Source organism: Taudactylus pleione, unplaced genomic scaffold (assembly GCF_031769625.1).
Source record: "Taudactylus pleione unplaced genomic scaffold, aTauple2 ptg000092l, whole genome shotgun sequence".
Taxonomy (NCBI): Eukaryota; Metazoa; Chordata; class Amphibia; order Anura; family Myobatrachidae; genus Taudactylus; species Taudactylus pleione.
The window spans coordinates 8,703,371-8,724,350 of NW_028284494.1; the positions used below are offsets into that span (position 1 = coordinate 8,703,371).

The following is a 20,980-nucleotide window of genomic DNA, read 5'->3' on the forward strand; positions in this document are numbered from 1 at the left end:
GCGATCGTTACCACCCATGGTTCAGAAGTGATGGTAAAATGCCATCTTTAAGCATGCAGAAATAGAACAGTTCGATGCCACCATTCTGATGGCCGTCCATACTTCATCTGGCTGGGAGCTGCAATTCCCTCAATCAAGCAACTATAGCTAACGCACTAGGTATTTTATTTTTGATACCAGATGTGGAGTAATGACACGGCAAGACACCCCCCTGATACTTACACTGCAAATGGCGTCTGCCTCTGGTGATTTCATTATGGGGCGATAGTGTCCAGAGAAAGGGAGTGGCACAGTTCATGGCTGCCGGGAACCATATATATTTAGTGCAGTTTGGGTCTGATTCAGAGCCGGACGCAACTAGCGCTCGCTCGTCCAGAAAATAGGGGTGGCTATTCAAATGAACCGTTCGCTCTTTGCGGTCTGTTCACGCCTCTGTCTGAACGAGCGAACCAAACTTGCGGTCATTTTTTTTTTTAAAATACACCCCCTGGCCGCTTGCATCCTACGTCATGTCCGCTATTTATTAGATTAATCGAGTACATCGACCAGCGTATTAACTGCTCGCTATTCTTGTGGTTGGTTTTTGCTACCACAATCTTGCGAGCAGTTCTGGCTATAAAATAACCCAGTGACGTGGTCAATGACGCTGCTGTATTAATTATGCACACCCATAAAACGCCCGTTTTGACCTTTAAGCACGCCTGCGTTCGGATCTCCACTCCCCGTTTTCAAGCACCTTCCCCTGTTACCACCCACAAACGCCTCCTCCTGTCACTCATATTAGCAGGCATTCGCTATTTAGCGAACAAACGATTTTCGGCCGCACTGACTGGTTTGCGCATGCGTATTAAGATCCGTACGCATACGCAGTTGGGCAAACATCGCTCGGAGCGAACGAGCGGCCGCTTACGAGCGGCTCTGAATCAGGCCCTTTGTCCTTACATAATGAGAGCAAGTTATTTATTACCAGTTATTTATATACAGATGTGTCCTCTGCCTCGCACATCTTTGCTGCAGTCACGCCAAATAGCTTCTCCCAACGCGCCAGGACCCGTGAGAGAGAGCGCGCAGGGCATCTTTTTGGACAGGAAATGCGATGCGACTACGATGCACGAGGAGTCTGTGCTGATTAGTTTGGTATGTGACATTTGAATATCTCTGTGTGACTCAAAGCGCTACGATGCAGGGGCCGCAGCTTTTTCTCCATGCCAAGTTTCGTTCATACACTCCGTCGCACACAGATATACAAGTCGCACATCAAATGAATCCGCACAGACTCCTGGTGCGTCGTAGTCTCATTGCGACTGAGGTGCATTTTTGTAAAAAAAAAAAAAAAGACACCCGACGATAGCAGGGTGGCACTGACGGCTTACTCATGCCACCTCATGTCGCATTGAGGGTAGATGTAAGAGGATACATCTGTAGTGCACACATATTCCCCAACGTTTTACAGAGAATGTGTGGCCATTCATATCCGTCCCCCGTGGAGCTTACAATCTATATACCCCGCCACACATGCACCATACTTACCTACTTTTAAATTCTCCTCTCCAGCTGAAGCCCGGAGGGGAGATTCTGACCACTTTGGGGGCGGATGTAGTCTCTCTACATCATTAGGCCTCACCCTCGCTGCAGCAAATTGCTGCAAATCGTAGGTCCCTACGGAGTGACGATTCCCGGCATTATCTCCCTGTCCTGCCCACTTCACTAGCGAGTGGGTGGGATGTGGAAGATCCACCCACTCTTCTGGAGGACTACACGAAAAAAAATCTCGAGTCTCCCGCGCTTTCCAGGAGACACACAAGTGAAAAATGTTTTCAGTAGCTTATTATCCTACCAGTCTATGGGGTCTATTTACTAAGCAGTGTTGAGAGACAGAGTGAAAAGTGATAAGGTGCCAGCCATTCAGCTCCCAACTGTCATCTCACAGGCTGTGTTTGAAAAATGACAGTTGGGAGCTGATTGGCTGGCACCTTATCACTTTTCACTCTGTCTCCTAACACTGCTTAGTTACTAGACCCTTATATTTGGATTGTGGATCCTCCTAGCAATAGGAACTGCCTTGTTCTGAATGCCCATTTCTGCTAGTAGCAAAGGTTTATTAAAACTGCCGCGTCATACACTTTTTTGCTTATCTGCCAGCCGGCATAACTTTCACGAGGTGAAAATTTTGTGTGTTTTGTTATTTTCTAATTGCAGTAGCATAAGCAAAATTCACTAGCTGAGGTTAAAACACTTGTTAATTCAGCCATGGTTAGTGCAGTTAGAAAAAAGCTGGAAAATAGATGGAAGAAAGCAAAAAGCGAGAATGGGATGATATGTGGCAGGTATAATAATGTTGCTAGGGCTGTCTATTCATTGATTAGTCAGTGACTAAGAAAGTGGCATAAACATTCTAGTGCTGGGTGACAAGGGTCTTATTCAGCGTAAACTGAATCACAAATCTTCAATAAAATTGCTGCATCTTGTCAACCTTTTGAGAGTCTGTTGTATATGCAGGTCCGAAGCTGCTGCGACCTCCCTTGGCTGCAGCTCCCTCCCCTTGACGTACCTGGGTCGGATGCGCCTGGAGTACGACTGGGGGTGGGGTTTTACTGTGAGTTCTGAAATTGCTAGAAATGGCAGTACGCAATGGGAACACATTACTGCATACCCTATCACATTTTTCAGCAAGAACGCTGTACAGGGGCGTGACCACAAATTCAAGGGGGCGTGGTCACAGATAAAGCGGCGTGTCCAGGGGGGACTTGAGGCAGCTGGCACTGGCGGGTTTCAAACTTGCAGTGTAAGTGTTATACTGCAAGTTGTGTTTACCGTCGCAAGCGTCAAGACAGACTGTGGAGAACCACAGAGGACGGAGAAGAGCCGGCTGTCACTCAGCAGCGCTGCTTAGGAAATCAGGAGATTGTACCCACCCGGTACAATCGGTACAGCCCCTGTTTGCCGGTACAGACCATTAAAAAACGGTACTGTACCGGCTAAAACGGTAGGGTTGGAGGGTATGATACTGTTAGTGGCTAGACAATGCTGATGATAAGTACCCAAGTGTCTTTGATCATACAATATGTGAAAAGTACGAGTCACAATGACTACGTTTATTTGTATGTAACAGGTGTGTTAGGGGTTTCACATGAATGAGTGTATTTTACCATGGGCGACTAATCGCACGCAGTCATCATTTTCAAACTTACACTTACACCAGGGTCAGAGCAGCCACAATTCAAAGCCCTCCTGGAGGCTACATTTGCGACTTTGCAATAAATTCCCCTCTTCCCCCCCCTCCCAAAAAGGACCAGCAGATGCTTTTTTTTTTTTTAAATCTATAATTCCATGTAATTTAAAGTAAGTGATCACATGTAAAATTTATAAATAGTTTTTTTTTGTGTGTGTGTTTGTTTTTGTTTTTTTCCTTACAGGGTAAGTGGCTTTCTGCTAGGGAAAAGTGCTGCAACAACACCAGCACCACAAGTGTAATTATTTTGTTTGATGGCTTATCCCCTTATCACATTCTGATGCGTTTTTCGCAGACCAGAGAACAGAAGTTCGATCCGTACGAATGGAAGTTGCACGCCGCTCGCTCCTTCTGTGCAGAAAACTAGTGGAACTGAGGAGGCTTGGGGAAGGCCCTGCCTCTTGGTCAGACTTTTATGTTTGCCATACGTATACTAGTTCAATAGGGGGCCCCCATCACTTTGATGTAATGCTGGAGTGGAGATTAATGGAAGAACAAGCCAGTGAAATAGACTTAACTATGAAGTGCAATGAATGCCAATAGGCCCGTCCATGCTACGGAATTAATGGGCATCTGATGGGTTAAAACTCATTTGGCCAAAGAATATTTGCAGGTTCCTATGCGTTCAGGAAGGTATTGCGGGTCCTGCCTGCTAACAGCCCCTCTTTCTTTCTGTTCACGCTTTGCTAAGTGCTGACAAAGTCCGGGATTTCTTCGTTAAGGTCTTCAGAAAATTGCTCGGTGAGCTCAGATTGAATCTTCTGTGTGTAGGACTTCATGAAGGCATTAGCGTGTGCTTTGATCCCATTTGTGAATGGCACTGGGTAGGCTCTTATTGCTATTACCAGATGGTGTTACAGGGGACAAACAGTTGTGTATTAGCATTTCTCAATAGACTGTCTAGACGGGCCTAGCAGCAGACAGATACAGCCACCCATCAAATTAGCGTTTGTCAGATTTATGTTAATAACCCACCGTATCCCCTTCCTGTCACTGACATTAAGATTTATGCTGTAAAAAAAAAAAAAAAAAAGTTAAATAACTCATAACGATATAGATTTTTCTTCCAATATTTTATGTATTCATGTCGTCTTTACGCTTTTGAGAAGCATGACCGACAACAATAAATGAATTCACAGAACTAGTGAGGTCTTTTTTGACCAGAAGAGGAAACCTCCTTTTTATTTATTTTTTTTCTTGTGCCTTTCTAGAAAATGTGCGTTTTCATGCTGCGTGGAGTAATGTGAACCTTTCTGTGCAGTGGGAATCACCTTTTGACAGGCACCAGTGCTATTGTTTTTCTAAGTCTGACCCCAACAACTTTGATCATGTTCTCATTTACAGGCTCGTCTGCGTGCATATTTTAAACCTAGATAGCAACAAGTGTGAGAACGGCCTAGTCAGGTTTTTAGGGCTGTGAAAAGAGACTGGATGACACACACTTATAGCTGCTGTTTAATTTTAAATGCCCTGATAATAGTGCCCCCCCCCCCCCATAATAATGACCTTCATCTCAAAAATAGCAATGAAGATAAGCTATGAGGGTTAGTCCTAGAATTTTATGTTATAGGATGTACAATAACCACTCATGTTTTATTCAGATAGAGGCTCTTAGGGGGTATATTTATTAAAGTGTGGCTTTTTAGAAGTGGAGATGTTGCCCATAGCAACCAATCAGATTCTACTTAACATTTATCTAGCACCTTCTAGAAGATACTAGCTAGAATCTGGTTGCTACTGTAAGGGCAAACCTACACTTTAATAGATACACCCCCTAGAGCAGGCCTGGCCAACCTGTGGCTCTCCAGCTGTTGTGAAACTACAAGTCCCATCATTCCCTGTTACTGTTATAGCATTTCCTAACAGCAAAACTGTGGCAAGGCATGCTGGGACTTGTAGTTTCTCAACAGCTAGAGAGCCACAGGTTGGTCTGGCCTGCCCTAGAGTGTAAACTTAGATAGTCTGAAAGCAAAAAGTTCAATGGGAGACTGCAATGAAAAGATACCCACATTATCTTGGCTACCACCAGCAGAACATGCAAACTTTGCACAGTTAGGGCCCCCGGTTGGGAATTGAAGTCTGGACCACAGCCACCAATTACACAGAACATGCAAACCTTGCACAGTTAGGGCCCCTGGTTGGAAATTGAACTCTGGACCACAGCGCTGTGGGTTAACAATGCTAACCGCTGTACCACCGTGTTGCCCTGTTTATTGCCAATAGTATTTTAATAATAAAACTCGCTGGTCTTTGACTGATTTTTTTTTTTTCCTCTTTTTTTCTTCCCCTGGTCTGATGCCCCTAGCATATCCACTTGCAGTCACTATGAGGAGGGGAAAGCCAGAATTAGGGGAGAGTGGAATGTTTGGAAATCCCCCCCTTTCTGCAGCATTCCATATAACACATCTCATACCTGTATATATTTGTTGATTGTTGGCTGTGCATGTGCAGATGTCGCACTTGTTACTAGAGAGATGTGTAATGTGTTCGCTCACACTAGAGGTGTGATGGTGCGTGACGCAGAGGTTCATGAGAGCTGTAAAAGTAGCTGGCAGCTCTGACTTGTTGTCCTTCCTTACTCCAATCCCATCAAACTGTTACCTCCTCACATCCAGCGAGCTGCGATCACAAGTGGATTACGCATCCCTGAAATCCAATAAAGGGACGCCAGCCCGACCCAATGAACAGCATGTTATGTGTATTATACAGTTCCCACATGATTCTCAGCCGTAGATGAGTAAGGGGAACAGTTCTACTCTATCAACATGTGTGTTACTATAATCCTCCTGACTGGGATGATGTTTTATTAAAATCCTCACATTTCAGGCAGTTCCAGGAAAGCAAGTCCTATCAGGAGTTCTGCGAGGACTCAGGCTACCCCCAACTGGCCTCACCCCCTCTGGGCCTTACCCCCTGTGCTGCTGAATGTTCTAAGCAATGATAATCCATTCTATTCAGCCGAGCCTCTACATTGCTAGTGGTTTTTCCCTGCCGTGCTGTAGCGCAGTGGTGCTGGCCTATTTCAGCTATGTCCTGTATTTATTTTTTTACGTTGCTATTTTGAAGATGTGGCATGTGGTGGCTGCTTGGAGCTATCGCCCAAAAGCTTTAAAAGGCCTCGCACGCTGGGAAAGGCTGATACACACAGACACCTGTTTGGTTACTCCCACTGTAGAGTGTAGAAGGGCTATACCACCTGCCCATAATGCAATCTGTGTCTTACTTTCATCTGATAAGTGGGTGCGTGCAATGGACAATAGGAGAGGGGTTGGAACTGAGAGGTGACGTTCTATGGCCTTTCATTTGATTGGCTGCTGGAGACCACTTTATGATTAGTCTGTGCTTTGGGATGGCTTCCGTTGCTCCTTGGGAGCCAGAGCTCCTGTCCACTTATCTATATGTTAACACCATCGCCAGTCCACTATGATAAAGTCAATCGATTTACAGTACATATTAGCAAAACCCCTATTTTCAAATGAAATAAATGTTGCCGTTCAGTAATTTTAAAATGTAACAACGTATTGACACACATAGTTTGATGGATTGTCGGTTTGCTCAGTACAATGAACTATGGCTAGAGGTTGCTTGCTACAACACCATACATTGAGATCCCTGTGAACTATATTGGTATATACTATGAGGGGTATTCAATATGAAACGTTAACTTCACTGTCGAAGTTAATGTTTCATATCGGAGTTTTTACCTGCATTAAAGTATTGGGAGTGCTCCCGCTTATCCCCGTATTCAATATAAAATTAACGAAAACGGGAAACTCCGAAGTTGGATTTGCGTAAAGTTACGAATTTTTCCTTAAAAGAATTGTGAGACCCCCCTAAAGTTGTAAAAACATGGGGGATCACTATGGGTACCCCCGTTTTAGCCTTTAATTGAAAGTCGGGGATTTAAATAGCCGCAGCAGGTGTTTTTTTTCCGACATTGAAGAAGTGATGCAGAAGAGCACTTAGGTTATTTTTTTTGTTTTTTTAAGTGGTCCCATCAAATTTGGGGTACATGAAAATGGGCACTAGCATATCTTTATGTCCCTAAAGTAAGTTTTAAAAAATTCTGCATTTGTGCACCTGCCGCTATAATTCTATTCTAGAAAACATCTGCCGCATACTTGCAGAATAGCCCTGAACCTATTTCCCTATTGTTATACAATTTTTTCCCATTTTTTTTTTTCTCCCCAATTTTTTTATTAATTTTTTTGGGTGTCCCTATTTTTTTATTAAACTTTTTTTGACACAGTTATTTTTTAAATGTCATTCCCAGGGGTGCAGGCTATTTTTTTTAAGCCGGCACCCCTAAACCCCAATTCTACTTTTTTTCGACACCTATTCAATGGTGAAAAGTTATCCCCGTTTTTTATCAAAGACTTTTCAAAACTGCGATGTCTTTGAAATTGAATACGGTGTAAAAGTAAAACCTGCGATAATGATGTCATACCTCCGATATTAATGCAAAAACGATGTTTTCGCTCCCATATTGAATACCCCTGTGTGTGTTATACATAGACTTGATATGACATATCCCTTTAATTCGGGACACATGTGAATTACACAGATTCTGTGGCTGGCTGACTTCAAGTCTCCATTTCACTTGGTTTTAATCAGCCACAGAACCTGTGTCATACACATGTGTCCCAATTTAAAGAGATGATATGGCAAGCCTAGTTACACTGGATCATACTTGCCTACCTTCCCGGAATGACCAGGAGGCTCCGGAAAATCGCGTGGTGCTCCCGACCACCCGCCCTATATATATATATATATATATATATATATATATATATATATATAGGCACAATGTAATTTTACTGAATATGGTCTAATATTGATTTTCCATTATAAACCATTTATTATTGCTAATGGTTTTTATTGTATTTTGCAGTGTTTTCGAGCCCTGTGTTGTAAGGGGCCTCCGCCTCCGCGGCCTGAATATGATATAGTTTGTATAGGGCTCACAGGATCCGGCAAGACGAGCCTTTTAACACAACTGTGCAGTGAGAGCCAAGACAATATTGTTCCTACCACAGGTAATTCCGTTTACCGTGCTCCTTTCCATAATTAGGGTGGGGGATACAGTTTGACCTCTGGTCACTGTACTTGATGAAAATTAAGTGATTTGTTTTAATTGATATGGTCGTTGCAAGAACAATTACAGTAGCCTATTACTGTTTAATTTTGGTTATCATTTTCCCTTTTGGCTTTAAAGGATATGTCAGATGGAAATATATATACACACATACACAATGACCCTGCAAATCACATACGGGATCCCGGCCATTTGTTAGAACTTGGGCCAGTCCCGAATCTCCTTTGTGTGAAGTGTTGGATGGGAGGATGAGTGACCTCTGGGACAGAACCTTACAGTTATGCAGTAGGGAGGAACGCTCTTTTTCTTTTCATTCATTATAGGGAGCAATTACCTATAATATCAGAGGGCACATCTACATTGTTTTAGGGATAATTCCCACAGCGATCCACTAGTAAGCGCTCATTGCTTGGTATACTCAGCTAAACAGGCTCAGAAAATCTGAGAACTAAAACCTAGGAGGAACATGACCGTACTCTGTCATTCAGAAGGAACGTTGCATTGCCTATTTATGTGGCATTGTCTTCTGATGGCAGCTCATGTGCCGAGGAATTCCTTGGTCATAAATCCTTTAAGTCCTCACACCACAAAGGGCGGCTCTTATCAGGGAGAGTTGTCCTTTGCTTAAATGATCAGGCGTACGACGTTAATAAACGCCGGCATGCATGCGATCATTGTCTGGATGCATCGCAACCAAAATGCAATGCTTGTTGCATCCCACCCACAGTGAGCTATATTATAAAGTAGGAATGACCAAAAGAGAGTGCCTAAGTATAAATGTAAATAAATAGAACAATTTTATTTATTAATGGCATTAAAAAAAACATACAGCTACTGTCCTGGATAAACGAATTGCATAACGTCTTTCTCAAGTGCAGACAATAATTGATGGAAAAAATGATTTCAAATAAAATTTATAAACAAATTTAAAACCATATCACTTGATAAAATAGGACATAGCAATTGACATACTAACATAATTAAATTGATATACTATAAACTAAAAAACAAAGTATACAAATCTCACTTAAGTTGCAACGCATTTCACGGCATCCAGTGGCTTCCTCGTTCAGTTCAGTAGTGACCGTCACTGTTCATCCTCCTGAGGAAGCGGCTGGATGCCATGAAATGCGTCACAACTTAAGTGAGATTTTTTTATGCTTTATTTTTAGCTAATGCTTTATTTACCAAGATTGTTGCTCTACCCTCCTCCAGTGCCGGAGATATTCCTCGTTCTTCCGACTAGGCAGGGGATGGGAATCCCTTTTCTCTCCGTAGGCTGCAGGAGTAAGGGTGTCCTGTACTGAATGCATGCCAAATTGCATATATAAAATACATTGAACATACATAATGTGTATACATTGAACATACATAATTTCCTTCTAATGTGCATATTTGGCTCAGAGAGAGAAAGGCCTAATGCAGACTGGTAGAGATTGTGCTTCTGGTGTCACAGCTAACCATTCACTACTGCTTGTTCTGTTTATGTTTTAGGATTTAGTATAAAAGCTGTTCCATTCCAGAGTGCCATTCTGAATATAAAAGAACTTGGAGGTATGGTTTTCACTTGTTTGCTTCATTCATAGTGTACGGATTATTGATGTCCTGTGTGAAGAGGTCAGAATGGTGAATCTTTCACTGTAGTTGCTGCTGGTCGTCTCCTCTCTTTTTGTTTCCTTTGGGTTGGCCGTATAATTTAGTTACATATTTGCAGGTCCAGAGCTTTACAATAAGGATGGGTACACACCTCAACGATCTGCAATTGCGCCGATGTTCAGGGCGATTTGTCTTCACCCTGGACATCGCATGATTGCCGTCACACACTTAGAAGATTTAATGAACGACAGAAAGTTCACTGTTCCGTCCTTCATTAATATGCACAGCCTCGCATGCGATATCGCGTGATCAGCTGTGCAGCACGGCGACCATGGGAGCTTGCAAATCGGGCGTACACCGTGCTCTGCCCAATTTGTCGTGCCGGTTAGGCCAAATCGGGCCGGTTTATCGTGTAAATGTGTAGCCGGCCTAAGACTTGTGAGAGGCCAAAAGCCACATAGTGTGGGAGAATCTGCATCAGATTAGAATAGCGTGTGATGGGCTGCTGACCGGTAAGAGGGAGAGAGGGGGGTTGCAGCGGCCTCCCCCAGGCCCCACCAACAAGCTCGGGTAATTAGTACCCGCTTCCCCCTCCCTCTCAGTGCCCCTGGTCATCGGAGGATCAGGACAAGTTACATCTTTATTTTTCATGAGTACATTTTCATTATTGGGTTATATCCTTTCAGTAGCCATGTTTCCCATATTTGTATTGAAAATACCAGAGACAACGTTCTATACTTATTTTTTTTCTCTGTACCGTTTTATTTTCTTTTACATATTTAACAAACGAAACAAATTCTCAGGGGTTATTAGCGATCCTGCATCTGGATGGATTCTGAAATACATTATTTGCTACACGTTCTATCGTACATATTCTATTTGTATGTGTGTCACTTGTCCAAGGCCTGAGACCTTGCGTTTCACATGACTCCTGGTAGTAACACAGGAGGTCTGGTAAGCACGCCTCACGTTTCACCTCTCGCTGCAGGGTTACTAATCTCTCACAGGGAGGAAGTTATCACTTCGGCTGCTGAGAGATCTGCCAATTCCATAAGGGAATTATTAAGTGTGGTCTGAGCCATTGTGCTGTATGAGTCAGTGCACCAGGGAACATGGTGTTAAAAGGACTGATAAACAGAATGGATTTGTCAGGATCTTGGGGCACTGCAGTGTAGAGGGGGAAAAAAAGAAGTTAAACAAAGAATTCTCAGTAAATACTAATTAGCATAGTAAATTCATCTGTTGACGACACAGCCATCTTGTGGGCAGAACTAGTTTTTTTTTTTCTTTTTATATCTACAATTTGTATTTATTGATTTTCCCAAATGAATGAATACAGAACAATGTTAAGTAGTTTTACTGGGTATGGACGGGGGGAACCAGTTTTGAGTCCACTTCACTAAAGATGGGTACACACCTAAAATACATATCTGCAGAAGAGGGTTGTTTATACAAACTGAACAATCATCATCTGGTCACGGGTCCCGCTGGCTGGGGGTCGCGTTGCGCCCCCCCTTCCTGCGGCCTGTGCAGCAAGCATACAGGTGGTCGGCTGAACGCCCGTACACACACTACAATGTGCAGATATAGGGGTCTATTTACTAAGCAGTGTTAGGAGACAGAGGGCCTAATTCAGACCTGCTCGCGAGCGCTGAGCGCTCGCAAGCGGGTCGATGTTGGCCAAGTGTGCATGCGCACGACGGAGGCGGCTCCGTCGTGCGCATGCGCGAGACCCGAATAATGACGGCCAAGCCGTCGTTATGGGTCTCGCACCAAAGGGGGCGTGCTGTCGATGGTGAGTGATAGCACGCCCCCTTTGGTGGGCGTGGCTGCCCAGACGGAGGCGTTCCCATGGGAACGCCTACCGTCTGGGGCCTGCCCCACTGACATCACTAGTGTCAGTGGGAGTGCTTTTGGCTCTGATAGAGCCAAAAGCACTCCAGGGCTTGCGGCAGAGAGACCCTACTGCAAGGGTCTCGTCGCAAGCCCGATGGTCGCGATGGTCTTGACCATCGCGACCATCATTTTGTCCGCTCGCTATAGCTGTGGGTGGTCACCCACAGCTATGCGGGCGGCCAGGAGGCCGCTCCAAAAAGGAGGAGGGACGGCCCTGATTCAGAGCGAGCGCTCTGTCAAAGCGTCCGGCTCTGAATCAGGGCCAGTGTGAAAAGTGATAAGGTGCCCAGCCAATCAGCTCCCAACTGTCATTTTTCAAACACAGCATGTGAGACGACAGTTGGGAGCTGATTGGCTGGCACCATATCACTTTCTTATCACTTTTCACTCTGTCTCCTAACACTGCTTAGTAAATAGACCCCATAATGTTGTTCACAGACATATCGCTGGTACACACTGGCCGACGCACACACGACATATTGGACAATCAATTGATCGGCTAATATATCTGCCAGTGCGTGCTCAGCATAAGGTCCAGTGACAACGCTCAAAGGGGTATATTAACGTACAGTAAATAAATGTAGTGATAACTGACGTTATACACCACAGAGCTGCAAAATTAATTTCCACTTCAGTTCATCGACGGATACCCCCAGTGCTCTTATCTAATCTACCTCATTAAAATCCCTCGCCAGTAGCGCAATCCTCTGGTGTTAGGCTTTGTGACAGTTTTCCTAATAGTCGTGAAAAAAATAATTGGTGCACATGTGCGTCGAAGCTGGATTAAGACGTGCGCACTGTTACTGGTGCCATACTCCTGAGTCTTTACATTTGTTAGTTCCTCTGCAAAAAGAGGCCCAGAGTACCTGGATTGCGGGGGAAAGTGATCTTTTGGTCTAAATATCAAAATACGTAAATGTACATAAATACCAAAATATAAAGCCATAGACTACAAATACATGTGATCGCATCTAGTAGTTTGGCGTGTGTGTAATGTGTCCTCCATTCCGCTCCGGCAGGTAATGCGCAGCAATACTGCCAGCTCCCGCTACTGCTAGATTTTTCACAATTGTAACCAGTTAATTAAATTGATTAAAACCGTTATAACTCCTTCTTCTGCAGGCAAAGGGGTTATCTCTGCTTAATCAATATAGCCCAAAATGCTGAAATTATTAGTACCCATTAACACCAGAGTCCTATGCAAGTCACAAAGGAACACTAACCTCTCATGAACAATACTAAATATGTTATGATTTTTATAGCAGTAAATGTATTTTAAATTGTTACAACGTTTCTTAATTCTGTGTTTTTCCCACAAGAAATGGTCTGGAGTGTATAAAATACAATAGGCAGCTGTAACCCTATTCAGACACCAAATATTTCTTGTGGTTAATACTATTCATTCTTAAGTTTGACGGTTTGCAATCATGGATAGTGGCTATTCCTTTTGTGTCAGACATTTATATCAAAGTTCTGACATGTCTGTACAGATGGTGGCTTGGGATGAGACTGTTCAGCCCATTAACCTGAAAATAAAGTGAGTGTTACAGGTAATATAAGAATGTTGACAGGTTCTGAATATCGACAGTCAGAGTGTTTTACATGGACTTTAGGCTGTCAACCAGTATGTCGATATTCAAAAATGTCGACATGGTTAAAGTGACGACCTGTTCATAATGTTGATATTTAACATGTCGATATAAGTTTTTTTTTATTATTATTATTATTTGAACGTAACCCTGAAATATGATTTTTTTCTTAAATGTCGACATTCTGCGTTGACATTTTAACTATGTCACCATTTTTCAATGTCGACATATTCGTTGTCGAAGTAAAGTCCATGTCACAATTCTGTCTGTCGACATTCAGAAACTGTCGGCTTTCTGGTGTTGACATCGTGAATATCGATATGCGTACCTGATCTTCTAAAAAGCATGGCAAACGTATTTTAATACACCTAGTTAATACAAGTGAATGGACTCATTAGTTTTATGTCAACCATTAGGTTTGCGCCAAATCATGAGCGTTAATGTCTGATATCGACTTTTTGGGGGAAACTTGTTCATAGCAAATACTCTGGAAGCTGTTCTGTTGAAGTATTAACACCCCAGTGTACAAATCCTTATACTTATTCATTTGGAGAAATATGACTATTATGTATAACTGTCTTGAATAACTAAAAAAAACCAAAAATGACTGTGGAAATATTAGTATTTTTATTACTACATCGTTACTATTAGTTCTAATCACTTGAGCCGGCAGTTGGGGTTTCAAGACCCACTAAGTGGAGTTATTGAACCTTGCTGTAAAATGGTTAATAACTTGCTTATTTGCACTGCAGAATATCTTTTCTGATGGTCTCTCACAAGATGAAGAGCGGCTTCACATACTTTTAGGCAATTTGTCACTAGATCAGTGGTGGTTTAATGAGCATGAAGTGTCCTGACTGAGCATCTCCTGTGTCAGGGAGGTTATCCGTAAATTGGCTTTGTTGATGGAATATAATTGGCATTTTTCTGCTTTTACATGGAACCCTTCTGCTTTATGTCCTCCTTTGAACTGTCAGAGTCCAGTAAAGGAGATTGTGCCAACTTAGAAGATGTGGACTTGATGATGATCATAATCGCTAATCTTTTTACATTATTTACCAGAACTACAAAGAACTTCTTGGGGAGGAGTTATAAAAAAACAAAAAAAAAAAAACACAAAACCCACTGTGTGTTTAATAAAGATCGGCTTGTTTTATTTGTTATTACTCTTTTCAGCTATTTAGGTGTCCTAGTGACAGACAGACCTATTGAGAGGAAACACTGCAGCCGGGGTGTATAGATGTGGAACTGGTCACACACTTATTGTATGTATTTATTACCTGTTACATCATATTGAACAGTGAACTTGATACACAGCGACAATAGTGCTAATTTACTAAATAAAAAACTTACTAGGTCTATAAAATGTCAGTGTAAATGAATATAAAATAATGTGTATAAAGTGTCTGTGCAAAAGTAGTTGTCCTAAAAATAACTCCTAAACCTAATTTAAAAGTGAATATTCCATACAAGGATCAAATATAATTAATAACACACCCAATAATGATCCTTAAAACATGATAGTGAAAAGTGACTGTGCAATAATAAAGTGCTTATTAGATCTCCGTATATCAATGGCTTATGAGATCAAAAATAATTATATAAGAAGCGAACATACAATATAAAAAGGGGGGTACAAAATTTATTAAACTAAAAAACATAGAAAACACAAGGGATAAGGGACAAGGTCAATAATAAATTCATACATATAGTCTCCTAAAAATTCATAAGGAATTTTTTAAAAAGCATTTTCTGAAGCTCCACTCCTGCCCTACATGAACTTGCCGGGAAATTTTAAATAAGATAAGCATTTGGCACTTTATTCTTACTTATTTTCCTTTAATTTCCCTTTGCAGAAAATGTATTTATTGCTTTTTAAAAAAAGCTTTTTAAAAAATTCCTTATGAATTTTTAGGAGACTCTATGTATGAATTTATTATTGACCTTGGCCCTCATTCAGAGCCGTACGCTATTTGCGTTCGTTCGTTCAAAAACAAGGGGTGGCTATTCAAATGATCCGTACGCACATTGCAGTCTGTTCACACCTCTAAGTCTGAATGAGCGTGCAAAACATACGCTCGTTTATTTGTTAAAAACGCCCCCTGGCCGCTCGCACCATACGTCATGTCCGCTATTTATTAGATTAATCGAGTACATCGACCAGCGTATGAACTGCTCGCTATTCTTGTGGTTGGTTTTTGCTACCACAAATTTGCGAGCAGTTCTGACTATAAAATAACCCAGTGACGTGGTCAATGACGCTGCTGTATTAATTATGCACTCCCTTAAAACGCCCGTTTTGACCTTTAAGCACGCCTGCGATCGGATCTCCACTCCCCGTTTTCAAGCACCTTCCCCTGTTACCACCCACATACGCCTCATTCTGTCACTCAAAATAGCAGGCCCTCGCTATATTGCGTACCAACGATTTTCGGCCGCACTGACTGGTTCGCGCATGCGTACTAAAATCCGTACGCATGCGCAGATGTGCAAACATCGCTCGGAACGAGCGTACTGCCGCTAACGAGCGGCTCTGAATGAGGGCCCTTGTCCTTTATCCCTTGTGTTTTCTATGTCTTTTAGTTTAATAAATTTTGTACCCCCCTTTTTATACTGTATGTTCGCTTCTTATATAATTATTTTTGATCTCATAAGCCATTGATATATGGAGATCTAATAAGCACTTTATTATTGCACAGTCACTTTTCACTATCATGTTTTAAGAATCATTATTGGGTGTATTAATTATATTTGATCCTTGTATGGAATATTCACTTTTAAATTAGGTTTAGGAGTTATTTTTAGGACAACTACTTTTGCACAGACACTTTATACACATTATTTTATATTCATTCACACTGGCATTTTATAGACCTAGTAAGTTCTTTATTTACTAAATTAGCACTATTGTCGCTGTGTATCAAGTTCACTGTTCAATATCTTTCTATGAAGTAGCAGCACACCACTGCTATGCCCATATCTCTTGCTTATAGCTGACACCCAGTACCAAAGGGGATAGTGTTATTAAATATTAGGTCTGTCCTATCTGTGTATAGACTATATCCAGGTGGCGCTGATCAATCTTTCATTGGTCTATATATATATATATATATATATATATATAAATCTCTACCTCTCTATATATTATATCTTTCCCATCAGTCCCTGCCACAGATGAGTTTAATATCTTTATTTCCTACTGTACACACACTAGGATTAATTTTAATTCAAAATAATTTAGAAATGGGCCTCATTAATCAATGAGTTTATCATTCACAATGGGTGTTTAAAACTAGTTGCGTATGATAAATGGTGCTCCAGCCAATCAGCTCCCAATTGTCATTTTTCAAACAGATGACAGGAGCGGATTGGTTGGAGCACCACTATCATACGCAATGAGTTTTATCCCTTGTTGTGAATGATTTTATTATTATTATTATCAGTTATTTATATAGCGCGCACATATTCCGTAGCGCTTTACAGAGAATATTTGTCCATTCACATCAGTCCCTGCCCCAGTGGAGCTTACCCTACCATATGCGCACACACTTAAGCACTAGGGTTAATTTTGTTGTGATCCAATTAACCTATCACTATATTTTGCTGAGTGTGGGAGGAAACCGGAGCACCCGGAGGAAACCCACGCAAGCACAGGGAGAATATACAAACTCCGCACAGTTAGGGCCGTAGTGGCAATCAAACTCATGACCTCAGTGCTGTGAGGCAGTAATGCTAACCATTACACCATCTGTGCTGCCCCAGTGGACAAAACTCATTGATAAATGAGGCCCGCTGTCTTCAGAGAGCAGTGACTAAAGCAGAGCACCTTGCGACCCCCAGGGGCATAGCGTGAAGCCATGGCGCCTGGAGCATGTGTGTGCTACTGCCCCCTCCCCCAGTGTGCAAGGTGTCCAGCATGTAGGGGCAAATTAAAGGGAAATCAAATATTAGTGCCCCCTTCTTGGCATGTGGCATCAGAGCAGTCAGACGTGACCTCACCGCTCAGGCTCCTCCCAGTAACAGGTGCCGCGACCCAGGCTCACAGCAGCACCCAGCTAAGGCTTTCCCTCAGCAGCATGGATACAGCTGCCATATTCTCTCCTCTGTGCCAACCAGGCAGGCTGACATTAGGGTGGTAGGTGGAACCCACTACAGAGTTGGAAAAGAGGAGAAGCTTGAGGTGATGATGAGAGGGGACTGCCTCCTTCTCCCTCTTTGTTATTGCCCATGGCTCCACCCCCTCCTCCCTTCTACTCTGTCCCAGATCCGGATTAAGACCACACAGGGTCCTACGCAACATACCTCCTCGTGGCTCCATATTAATGTATATGTAAATACATAGTATATACACATGTCTCACACAGCTCTTCCCCCTCACTCAGATCTCCCCCCCCACACACACACATCCCCCACAGCTCTTCCCCCTCCTTCAGCTCCCCTCCCCTCAAACACACACAATGCTCCCCCTCACTCAGACTCCCCAACACACAGAGCGCTCCCCCATCACTCAGATCCCCTCCTCTCTGGGAACCCACCCACCAGATCGGGATTGGAGTCTTGCCAATAATGCAGGTACCCGCATAATGCCAAACAATATTTTATACAGCATAAATGACAAGTATATTATACACACCACCAGTTCCCAACACGTTATACAACACACTGTACCAGCTTGTATTGCTGACCCAAGCAGGTCACAAGCTGCCCTATGTCGACAAAACACGTGCTGCGATGTAAAGTGATTATACCCACTGTGCCACCTAAAAATAGCATCACACACCAAATTGTAGACCTCCAAGTGTGTCATGGGCAAGTCATTGTTTACAATGTAGCTGAATAGGTCACTGTTTTGTACAGATGTGCCCACATACATAACGCGGGAGCTCAGTGTGACATGGTAGCGCCGAGCGTCTTTTCGTGCGTTTTTTACCTTCAAATGTGTCTTATTTGCACAACAATGTGAATAGATCGCACAAGCAGCTTCTGCTGATTAAAATGATATGCAGCATATCTATGTTCTCTGAGTGACTGCGGGTGTATCTGCATGCGAAACGCTACGTTCCCTTGTCAACGGCTGTAACACTGTAATGTAGTATTTAGCATGCAGATACACCCGCAGGCGCACAAAGAACATAAGCATGCTGCATATCATTTTAATCAGCAGAAGCTGCTTGTGCTGTCTATTTGCATCATTGTGCAAATAAGCCGCATTTGAAGGTAAAAAGACGCACGAAACGACGCTCGGCGCTACTGAGTCGTGCCACGGCATGACACGACTAGAAGGGCTGTTTAACGCACCGGGAGGATAGATGTATGTGGACTCATCTGTAGCAGCATGAAAATTGTTTAGTGTACAGTTTATTATTTTCATTTTTTTTTGTTTACAATTATTTTAGACTGCTAAAAAAAGTATTTTTCCCCTTAAAATATGAGCATTTTCACATTCATGTAGCAGCATAACCATGGTTTGGTGTTTCATTTATTTTTTGTTTGTTCTTTTTTGTTTTCCATGTATTTTTTTGCCAACTTTACTAACAATGGGGCTGATTCGGCATTGCACTCAAGTGCCATTCTGAATGCAGATTCCAGATTATCGTGAATCTGTGCGTGCGCAGGACTCTTCCTGCGAGTGTGCCTCTGGGGCGGCATTTACCGGCGTTCCACAGAGGTGTGTCCATCCCGTGTTCTGGGAGTGGCAAGGCCAGGTACTGCGTCGACTGACGCAGTTTCCTAGCCTCGGAAGCCGGCCAGCCTGAGAGTGTGCAGCAGATATGTTCTGCATACAGACTGCCCAATTTGTCGTGATGGACGTCACAACTGGGTGGGCATTTACATGTGTTCGCCCAGTTGAGCTGACAGTTACCGCCGGCCGGTGCAGTAAGTGTACACATATCACCATGCACCAGTATATAGCTGCACATATATTGGGCATCGGCTGTGCAGCATACCTGACACGATATATCTGTGAACTACACCATTCAGACATTTCGCTGGTACACAGTGGCTGACGCACATACGATATATCGGCCGTTCAATTGAACGGCCGATATGTCGGCCAGTATGTACCCAGCATTAGTAATTGTGTGATTTGGTCCCAGAAACACAACATTGATGTTGATTGATTTTAAATTGATGAAACTTGACCTTTAGTAATATACTCCTAGGGGTAAATTTACTAAGATTCGGGTCTGATCGAGTTTTTGTTTTTTTAAACTCTATTTGCCTCGCTGAAACTCGGGTGATTTTCCCGTTTTTTTTTAAACTCTCAAATTTTTGAAAAAGTGAGTTTAGCTGTAACCGAGTTGGCTGATGGTGAAGCAGATCGAGATTTCTCCCCCGAGTAGCAAGTTGTAGATGAGATTACTCACCCGAGATTGCAGTGTCTTCTCTCTGCAAAACTCTCCCGACCAAGCAGCCTGCACATATCGGTGTTCCCTTGTAATTTAGGGCCAGTGCTGATTTTAAATATAGGAAATATTTAACACCAGCACCGGACCCAAACCGACTGGGGTGTAATGCCACAACCAGGAGCAGGACCACCATCGGGGGGGGGGGCGGGACTGCCGGGAATCTTGTCCCGGGCCCGGAGAGAGATGGGGGCCCATGTGGCAGTGCAGTGGTGCACAATGCATCGGGTGACTGGCAGTCACAGGAGACAGAGCATAGGCTGCGCTTGAATGAAATATTGAGCTGTCCGTGAGCTAATCACAGCGGAATAGCAGCTAATCAGGAGTGGCCGCTCCTGATTGGCTGCCATTCCGCTAGCTGTGATTGGCTCGCGGCTGGCTCCATATTCCAAATGCCGCGGCACCGTTGCTCTGACTCTACCTGCTGCCTGGTGCATTCTGCATCGTTGGCACCCAGGCCCCCTCTCTGTCTAAACAAGGTATGCTACACCTGCCTTATTCCCCCACCCCAGTCCAGCAAGCCAGCTTTCCCTGCTGCTCGCCTCCCTCCCCCCCAGTTCAGCCAGCCCTCTAGTCTGGCCAGCCTGCCATCCCTGTGCCCAACACCAATCGAGCCAGCCAGCCACCCACCCTGTCTTCCCTACCCCAGTCCATCTTGCATTATTCCCTGTGCCCCCCCAATCCAGCCTGCTTTCCCTGCATCCCCAAGTCCAGCCAGCATTCTAGTATATCCAGCCTGCCTTCCCTGTGCCTCCCAGTCCAGCCAGCCAGCCTTCCCTGTTCTGCCCCAGTCCAGCCCGCCTTCCATGCTCCCCCCACAGTCCATACAGTGTTCACTGCACCCCCCTAGTCCAGCCAGTGAGCCTGCCTTCTCTGCCCACCGCCCCCAGTACAGCCAGCCTTCTAGTCCAGTCAGCCTGCCTTCCCTATGCCCTCAACCCAGTCCAGCCAGCCAGTCTGCCCCAGTCCAGCCAGCCTTCCCTGTGCCCCCCACAGCTATAATAACAACTGCCCCCGCAGCCCAAATGTTTATACCCCTTAAAAGTAGCTCCATCCACATATTTCACAGCTCTGTTCACCTCTGTCCCACACCCCGGGTTGGGGCCCTGCCTATTTTGTCAGTACTGGACCCCACATTTTCTGATGGCAACCCTGGCCAAGAGAC

General features: G+C 43.6%; 1 protein-coding gene across 3 annotated transcripts in view; it reads left to right on the forward strand.

Annotated features, from left to right (window-relative positions):
* ARL15 (ARF like GTPase 15) overlaps positions 1–20,980 on the forward strand; it is a 384,574-nt gene that overhangs the window by 112,176 nt on the left and 251,418 nt on the right. For all 3 annotated transcript variants that reach the window (XM_088469486.1, XM_088469484.1, XM_088469485.1), the window contains 2 exons: positions 8,124–8,268; positions 9,822–9,881. In XM_088469486.1, the coding sequence (XP_088325612.1) occupies positions 8,124–8,268; positions 9,822–9,881 (205 nt within the window). The remainder of the gene's footprint in view (positions 1–8,123; positions 8,269–9,821; positions 9,882–20,980) is intronic.